An 8,893-nucleotide genomic window follows, 5' to 3' on the forward strand; every position below is an offset into this window, starting at 1 on the left:
ATGCTTTTCAGAATGGTTAATGTTCATGGCATGAGAAAAATGCATTTGTATAAATTTTAATAAAAGTGGGATGTCTAAAAAGTGAATGTACAAAGTCTAATAAAATGAAAAAAACAGCATATTTAAACATTATTCGTTAAAAAGCTTGTAGAGATGAAGTTTATTAAATTCATCATTCATTGTGTACTATTGATAAAATAATGGGATGCATAACTGAGCATTGTTTGCGATGAGCGTGAGGAAATGTTGCTTATTTTTCATTTTTCCGAGCAATAAAACAATCTGCAGGAGCCTGCAAACTAACAAAATTACATCCATTTATACTGATGGACATTTCCGAACGGAAATTTTGAATGGGTGGGACCCGATTCCTACACGGTGTAAGTATCCTTCACGTTTGTTGTTTATTTACCTTGTGTAAAATGGGAGCTGTCAATTTTGCCAAATGTAGTAAACGAGAAAATAAACAAACAAATTCACCATCATCCATAGTTTTTAGTTTACTATTTAAAGATCATTTTTCGTCAGATAATGGACGAAGAATATATTGAAACAAAGTTTCCCACATCGCCATTTTGTCGTATCTGTATCACAATCAATGATGTAAATTACTATATCCACCAATTCGTAGGCGAGGACGGTGTAACGTCGATTAGCCTGCATAGGAAGCTGGCAAAGCTGTTCCCAGCAATGTTCAACGATGAGCAAGTGCACAATGATGAAATCAATTCTTGGCCCAACCGAGTTTGCCAGGAATGCAAACAGATGATTTCAAACGCCTACCATCTATACGAGCTATGTGCAACGAGTGCAGAGCGACTGAAAAAGCTATTAGCGGTAGAAGAAGTCGTGCTCGATGAAACGGAAAAGAAAATAAACGTTGAAGTGGAGGAGGAAAATCAGCTCGTCACTTCAGATGAAGTATTAGTAAAACCTATAAGAGGTACCAATTCTTCTCTTAGTGAAGAAAAGGCAGCTGGAAGGTGCACAAGTCCTCGCCGGAAAAGGACTAAGGGGAATATTAGAACGAAGGCAGCTATACAACAATCAACAATCAAACAAGTATCACCTAATAAAAAACCATTGCGAAAGTTTTCAATCGGAGTTAAGGCGTGGAAAACAAAGGAGTCTGTGGAAATTGCAACAAAGGATGATTCCGTAGATATGGTGAATAATTTAAATGAAGAGCAAGAGCCAAGCGATGATACTACGGCGATAAAAAGTGAAGAGGAAGATGGGCAGCTAAGTGTACAGGCCACAAACGTGACACCGGTGCAAACAGTATCAGAAAAGAAACGTCCCAGAACTCGAGGATCACGGGAAAGCACCAGAAAAGGGGAACTACAAACCAAGGCAGCTATATGTAACAAAGATAACATAAATGACCATCTTGGAGACGCACACGAACCGGAAACCAAAATAGATTTATACCGCTGTCAACTCTGCGAAGGACCAACCTATACGTCCCCATCCGAATTAACCGACCATCTTAAAAAGCAACATGCAGATCAGATAAGTTGCTGTGACCAGTGTCCGAAGGTGTTCATGAGCGAGCAGGCTTTCCAGCATCATCAGTATTGTCATGCAATCGGTCGGTCGCATTTCTGCATGTTCTGTGACAAGGGCTTTGTAACCGAAGACCTTTTGAAGGGACATGTTCGCACGCACACGCACAGGACCGACTACCTTTGCTTCCTTTGCGGCAAAGAGTTTAGCAATAGCAGTAATCTTCGGCAGCACGTAAAGCGCCATTATGGCGAGAAACCTTTCACATGTGACCAGTGTCCGATGCGTTTTAGTACAAAAGGTAGGTAGTTTTTCCGGTGCCTTGTGCATTATAAAAACGTATTAATTATTGCCGCTTTTTATTATTTGGTTCCCTTTCTCATAGGTTATTTAACGAGACATTACCAAACTCATACGAAAATTAAAAAGTTTACTTGTGACACTTGTGGATCGCTTTTCAGTCGGCAGTATACGCTAGTGAAGCACCAGTTACTGCACACAGGTTGTACTTACAGGAAATACTTTACTGCGAGTTCATATCGTTTAACCAAATTTCTATTGTAGGAGCACGTTTCTTTAGCTGTGAGGTATGCAAGATGAGGTCAGTATAATCGGTTTGATATGGTAACTTTTACATGCCCGTTTCATACTCTATGCTATTTAGTTTTACTTCAAGCGACCACGTAAAACGCCATATGAGGACGCATACCGGTGAAAAGCCCTACAAGTGCGGGTGCTGCGGGCGCGCCTTCGCTCAGAGCAACGACATGGTGAAACATATGCGGACGCACCTGGGAGACAACGCCTACCACTGCGATCGTTGTGATGCCTCCTACCGCTTATTGTCCGAACTGCGTAATCACTACAAAGAACACTACCAACCTGGTGATAACCCTATTGGCAGCTCTTCCGTCGAGGAAGAAAAGGAAATACGCTTTACAAGTATGAATATTTTAAACCGCTTGTTTGATAAAAAGCAGGAATAGTGTAAGTTAATGAGTTAGTTCGATTATTGATACGACTGAATAATAAAATATATAGCATTTTTTACCTCCTACTTTTATGTGGAACATTCTCTTCGTTCATATTTTTTCATGTTATGCATGTTGTGCAATGTTAGTGGCTCTACAGCAAACTTGATCTACAACTGAAACATACGCGCATTCGAAACGTTAATGAGGTGTTTCAGCTTGCGCTATGTTTCATCATGTTGTATAAACCTTTTCCTTGTTTGTATTTACATATTTCTCTTGGCACCTATGACGACAACCAAAACAAAACAGTCCGTTCTTTTTACGAACGAAAGTGAATTGATGTGGTGATATTTTATTTCTACTCAGGAGCAACATTTTCGGGCTCTGAATTGTTGGTATAAAAATGGAAAAAGAGGAAATACCGATGGCGCCGTCGAGCCAGGCAATATGTCGCATTTGCGTATCGCCCGATGAATTAGATTATCATATCTACCAATCGATGCCTGAGCACGGTGAAGTTACTAGTTTGCATATGATGTTGGAACGACTTTTCCCTTGTATTTTTAACACCGAGCAAGTGAACAACGATCAGAATGAAAATTGGCCCTCCAGGATATGCCGGAAGTGTAGGCAGAGAGTGTCCCAGGCGTACAGTTTGTACGAGCTTTGTATGGCGAGTACTGATCGATTGAGAAAGATGCTAACGGAAGCGGGTGTGCCATCGCTTGCCGATGATAGTGCAACGGAAGCAGATTTTCTTTCGGCGGATGGGATCAAGCAAGAGTGTGCCCCGGAGATGTTGACCGTATTCGAAACTTCTCAAGATCTCGTCGAAGAATTGCGCGAAGAGACGCCTGAGTGGGGGCTGATCAAAAGCGAGGATGCACTCGAGGTACCGGTAAAGGTATGCAAACGTTCTGAAAGAGTTAAAAGACAGCGTGTTCCTAGTGAATCGTCGACAAAGATTGAGGTTTCAAATGGTTGCCACCCTAGGGGCAATAAGTCAGTCAAAGGAGAGGAGAAAGTTGAACACTCGCCGGAAAAGCCTGCAAGCGCTTCCAAACAACGCCGCAAACCACATCAAAAGAAAGCGAAAGCAAGATGTAATCAGAACAATGCAACCGCAAAACACACAAACAGCGAGGAATCGGATACACTAACAACCAAAATCGATCTGTATCGATGCCAGCTGTGCGACGGCCCGACATACACCTGCCCTACGGAACTATCGGACCATTTGAAAGCCGAACATACGGATCAAATACGTTCCTGTGGCCAATGCCCGAAGGTGTTTATGAGCGAGCAAGCCTTTCAGCATCATCAGTATTGTCATGCCACTGGGCGGTCACATTTCTGCATATTCTGCGACAAAGGCTTCCAGAAGCAGAACCTCCTCGAGAGCCACATACGGACACACACGAAAAGAGGAGATTTCCTATGTTCGCTTTGTGGTAAAGAGTTTACCAATAATACGAACTTACGCCAGCACACAAAGATTATGCACTCTGGAGAGAAACCGTGGGCCTGTACGCTCTGTCCGAGTAGATTTACCACAAAAGGTGTGCAAAGTATCAAAACTCGTCTTCTGTGGAGGACGGTTCGAGTTTGTAGTATGTTATAAATAATAGCATATTAATGCTTATTTTTCAGGGAGTCTTAAAATGCACCAGTATACACACACGAAGGTTAAGAAGTTTAGCTGTGAAACTTGTGGAACTCAGTTCACCAAACACTCTTCCCTTGTAAAGCATAGGTTAATACATACAGGTAAATTTTACATAAAAAATATGGAATTAGACTATTTTTAAGTAGTCTTATCTAAAATGTTTATGCAAAATAGAAATTTATCTTTTTCCATATGCGCTTCTACCAGAAATAGTTTGTTCTGTAGTGTGGTCTAGAATATTTTCAGATTACGGCTATGGTAAAAGTTTTAAAACGGGTTTACCTTTAATTGTCTTTGCAACATTTTTTCTTTTTTGTTTTTATCCAGGAGAGCGTCCTTTTGGCTGTGAAGTTTGCAAGATGCGGTAAGAATTGCCATTGTTCAGCCGGAAAAAGCATATAGCTCAATTACCCCTTTTTCTTTTGCCACTACAGGTTCCTTTCGAACTATATGCTCAAGCGGCACATGCTGACACACACGGGAGAAAAGCCATTCAAATGCACTTATTGCGAGCGAAGTTTTGCGCAATCAAACGACATGGTGAAACACATTCGGACGCACGTGGGCGACAATTTGTACAAGTGTGACCGTTGCGATGCGTCGTACCGTTTGCTGTCGGAGTTGCGGAATCACTACACGGAACATTATCAATCGGGTGAGGGTGGTGTTGGCCAAAGTTCCACACTAGAGGAGGACAAGAATATCCGATTTACCACCACGTACATTATGAAGCTGCGAATGGAGAAAGAGAAGGCGGAGAGTGGTAGGCCGGCGGAATTTACTACAATTCTTTGAGGGTTTTAGATATCTCTTGTGGATCGACAAAATACACTCTGGTTAGTGTTCCAAAAACGGATGTAGAATAGAGGTCGTAAAAGAGATGGTTGATAATTAAGAGTCATCAAAAGCATCTATTACCAGTGACGAGTGACAGAAACATTAAATAAACCTATAAATTGGAATGTTTCAGATTCAGTTAAATCGGAACAGTTTTGGTGCTTTGCTCGCATTTTGATTTCATAGTACGTTAGGTTTTATTTGGAAATTGATAAAAAGAAAACATGTTTATAATCGATTACCACGTAGCTGTTATTGGTCGTAGTACGTTAGACGAAAGGAACGCTCATTGTCCTTCCGGAGCGTTTCGTGCATTTTGTTAATTTCCTCCAATCGATTCGTGATCACCGTCGAGGACGAATCAATCCATTGCAGCGAGTTCATGTGCGCGTTCAGGATTTTCCCGATCTGCACCAGCGGATCGTTCGGGTCGGTGTACTTGTTGGCATCGTTCAGATGCTCGATCACTTCCTTCAGGTCCTCGTACATCTGCTTCAGCTGCGAGTCGAGCGTTTCCGCCATAGAGTACGTTTGTCCACGCTCGAGATCGATCTGTCCGATTCGCGACAGTTCCTGCTCCAGCGGCACGATGCACTCCTCCAGCTCGGTGTGCTGGGCCGTGATAAACTCCAGCTCCTGCTCCATCGCGTTCTGTTCCGCCTTCACCTTCATGACGGCTTCGTTGAGAGCGACGATCTTTTCCCCGTTGGCGAGCAGCATGTTGTCCCAGGCGTTAACCTGGGTGGCCTGGTTGGTAAACAATTTTTCCTGCTCCTCCAGCTCGAGCGTCCACTTGTTAATAAACTCTTCTAGCTGGAAAAACTTCAACTGCTGATTGCCAACCACGGAGGTCGACTGTGTTGTTTGCGTGTTGGTGGATAAGCTTGCCGCAAGACCGGTTCCGGTGGCTTGGCTTGCTTGAGTGGCTGGTGCGACTGTCTTAGGAGTACCCGATGTGGTAGTAGTCGTCGTGGGAGCACTTTGTTCTGCAGGCTTCGGCAATCCAAACCCTCCCAACGATAGCGGAGCAGGACCAGCTGTGGCCGTTGTGCCGGCGGGTGCTGTTGTGGATCCTCCTAGTGGATTAATTCCTGCTGTACCAGTAGCGGTGGGTTGAGCCGCATTGACTGTTGGTGTAGCAGCAGCTACCGAGGGTCCGCCACCCAGTGCTGGCGCTCCCAGTGAGCCGAACGTTGGCAATGTCGCGGCCTGAGCTGGTTGCTGTTGTGCAGTAGCAGTGGTCCCGAGCGATGCGCCGAACGAAAGCGTTGGTAGAGCTCCTCCCGTGGATGCTGTGGAGGTCGTGGCTGCTGGGTTAAGCGAAAGTGTTGCCGGCGCAGTAATGCCGGTGGAACCGAAGGTTGGTGTGGCACCGAAAGAAAATCCCGTTGTGGCGGTACTGGTAGCGGGTGCCCCGAGCGAGAAGCCTCCCGTTGTTGCGGCTGCGGTGGTCGTTGGAGTTCCAAATGAGAAATTCATCTTGATCAACTTAGATTATGGATTAAAGTTTGTTTTCACTACAAACAGCGCGGGATAGATTAATTCTTTACTACAGTATGATGTTGGGAGTCCTAAACTGCACCCATGTGTTCGATCTGTTCCAAAAAATGGAACGCTGCTTGCAAGTGTAAAATTAAAATTTTCTTCCTTGGAATCGGCTCAGAAGAACCCTTTCCAAACATTACCTATGTGAAGAATTGTAATTTATATAATTCGTTATATTCAATATCTATAATTTGTTCCGAAGCTATTGGCCATTATGGCGCCATATTCTTGCAAATAATTCGAGTTCCGAATAAAATGAAGTAATTCCGTATGCTTTTCCCACCACCAGTATGTGGATAATTTTGACAGTATGAAAAATAATCGTACCAACCAAGATCACTATTGCAAGGATATGAACAGGGTGGCAGTTGAGTGCGTGTTTAAAAAACCATATATTGACTCGATCGCTTATTTCAGTACAACCAATTTTTATACCATCTTCTTTTGTCCTTGTCAGCTGTAATAAAGGTATCTGCAAAGCAATGTTAGGCAGAGGTGTTAATATCAAATCTCCTTACTTACGACGTGTTTTCATTTTAGCATCGCAGTAGGTCTTACAAAGGTTCATATACGTAAAGGTGGAAGAACTCTCCAATCCATGCTCAACGTTCTGGAGACTGCTTTCCAATTCAGTTTTAGACAATCATCTGAAGATCGTAGTAGTTTAGCACGTCGTTACGATTCCTGTTCTGTGATTAAGTGCTTTAAGAGTATTCATTAAGTAATACTTTTTCGGTAAATTCTTACTCGAAAAAACAAAAGAGTCTCGAGATGGCTTCCAACAATACACGACAATCTCGTGTGATAAAGACATCGAAAAAGCGCGGCAGAGCCGTGACATCGAACGTTCTAGCCATGTTCAACCGGCCTCAAATAGCCGAATTCAAGGAAGCGTTTAATATGATTGATACAGACGGTGACGGCTTCATCGGTAAGGATGATCTACTGCGCATGCTGCTAACGCTGGGCCAAAATCCATCTGAGGAGTACGTAGCGGGCATGCTGGACGAGGCAAAGGCTGAAATAAACTTCACCATGTTCCTGTCGATGTTTGGCCACCGGCTGCAGGGAGCCTGCTGTACCGATCCAGAGAAGACGATTATAAATGCTTTCAGCTGCTTCGACCATGAAAACACAGGCGTTCTGAAGGTTGAGTATCTACGCGAGATGCTGACGACGATGGGAGATTGCCTTACCGACGACGAAGTGGACGAGCTGCTAAGCGATATGCCAGTCAAGGATGGCCTGATCGATTACAGAGAAATCACACGTGTCTTAAAAAAAGGGAACTCAAAGGAGAAGAAGGATGAAGTTCCACAACATTAGAAAAAAATACACATGAAAAGCCTACTTAAAGATGGTTTAGAAAACGACATATTGCTCGAGGCACGATTCTTATTCCTTCTCGGGAACTCGGGAAAGGACTGGCAAAGGGGATGGTAAGTATTGACCAAGTACTGCTGTAAATATGCACATCATTTCTTCCGCTTGTCAACTATTGACCATGCGTATTGTAATTTTGAAGTCTTTTCCAATTTCCGCCTTAAAGGTAACTATTTTGTCCATTGCTTGTTAACGTTGATGTCTACTTCGATGATGCTTTAGTGCTGTATTGATTTCTCCAACTCTGTTATAAAAATTTCCCCGTTCACCAGAATGGGTTGGTAGAAGCATATCAGTCATTCGTCTTCCGGCAACTTGAACCGGAGTATGCTTAATTGCCTCCCGAATCAAACGAAGCAGATCGTTGCGTGTAGTCATTGGTATTCAGCGTCCGGAAGAAATTCTGTCAAATTGAGCCAAAGTTGTCGAGTGCTGCAAATCATTTCGTAACGCTTACACCCATATATCCTTTCTGGCATGCTGAATGACGACATACTGTACAGCCTGGTTTACTGGCCAACATCGTTTATAACTCGAAAGCTTGGGGGTTCCTGGGGTAATGTACGCGTGTATGTCAAAAATCATGTTTTAGCTCACTACAAACATAACTCAGATAGTTTCAACCAATTCCATAAGAGACCTACTTGTCTTTCCGGGCTTAAGGAAGTACGCATGATAGTTTTCAACACAATTTGAAAAATGTAGGATATTTGCATAGTTTACTTGTTCTGGAGGGGGTCTGCGACAGCCGAGCGGTAGCGCCGGTTAGAAAATCGGCCCATGAACCGGCCGGGCTCACCATCCTTGACGGTGTGGGTTTAAATGGGGGGTGGGGATTCGAATCCCAACCGAGACCAGACCATCCCCTGTACGAGAGGACTGACTATCCACGTACACATAGAGTAAAAAGTTTCGTAAGCCCTTAACGGGGCAGGCATGTCCAACAAGGTCGTTACGCCAAGAAGAAGAAGAAGAAGAAGAA

At 43.6% G+C, this 8,893-nt stretch overlaps 3 protein-coding genes across 3 annotated transcripts; 2 read left to right on the forward strand and 1 right to left on the reverse strand.

Annotated features, from left to right (window-relative positions):
* Positions 1-486: 486 nt before the first annotated feature.
* On the forward strand, positions 487-5,102 carry LOC131285507 (zinc finger protein 184-like). Its single transcript, XM_058314365.1, has 8 exons — positions 487-1,807; positions 1,892-2,011; positions 2,074-2,107; positions 2,171-2,491; positions 2,871-4,039; positions 4,131-4,247; positions 4,474-4,510; positions 4,581-5,102. The coding sequence occupies exons 1-8, from the start codon at positions 532-534 to the stop codon at positions 4,939-4,941; spliced, it is 3,435 nt and encodes a 1,144-aa protein (XP_058170348.1). The 5' UTR covers positions 487-531; the 3' UTR covers positions 4,942-5,102.
* A 59-nt stretch (positions 5,103-5,161) lies between these two features.
* On the reverse strand, positions 5,162-6,546 carry LOC131286935 (nuclear pore glycoprotein p62). Its single transcript, XM_058315946.1, has one exon. It carries the CDS (start codon positions 6,460-6,462, stop codon positions 5,236-5,238), a length of 1,227 nt encoding a protein of 408 aa, XP_058171929.1. The 5' UTR covers positions 6,463-6,546; the 3' UTR covers positions 5,162-5,235.
* Positions 6,547-7,299: 753 nt separating this feature from the next.
* Positions 7,300-7,854, forward strand: LOC131285508 (myosin regulatory light chain sqh-like). The gene has a single exon (XM_058314366.1). The coding sequence runs from the start codon at positions 7,300-7,302 to the stop codon at positions 7,852-7,854; it is 555 nt and encodes a 184-aa protein (XP_058170349.1).
* The last annotated feature ends 1,039 nt before the right edge of the window (positions 7,855-8,893 follow it).

This window comes from Anopheles ziemanni, chromosome 3, assembly GCF_943734765.1.
Source record: "Anopheles ziemanni chromosome 3, idAnoZiCoDA_A2_x.2, whole genome shotgun sequence".
Classification (NCBI taxonomy): domain Eukaryota; kingdom Metazoa; phylum Arthropoda; class Insecta; order Diptera; family Culicidae; genus Anopheles; species Anopheles ziemanni.

Excerpts from the sequence above, each read along its gene's own strand:
- LOC131285507 (XM_058314365.1), top strand. The coding sequence starts at position 532 with ATGGACGAAGAATATATTGAAACAAAGTTTCCCACATCGCCATTTTGT. Across the intron at positions 2,108-2,170 it reads TGTGAGGTATGCAAGATGAG|TTTTACTTCAAGCGACCACG; the intron begins GTCAGTATAATC and ends TATGCTATTTAG. Across the intron at positions 4,511-4,580 it reads TGTGAAGTTTGCAAGATGCG|GTTCCTTTCGAACTATATGC; the intron begins GTAAGAATTGCC and ends TTGCCACTACAG.
- LOC131286935 (XM_058315946.1), bottom strand. The coding sequence starts at position 6,462 with ATGAATTTCTCATTTGGAACTCCAACGACCACCGCAGCCGCAACAACG.
- LOC131285508 (XM_058314366.1), top strand. The coding sequence starts at position 7,300 with ATGGCTTCCAACAATACACGACAATCTCGTGTGATAAAGACATCGAAA.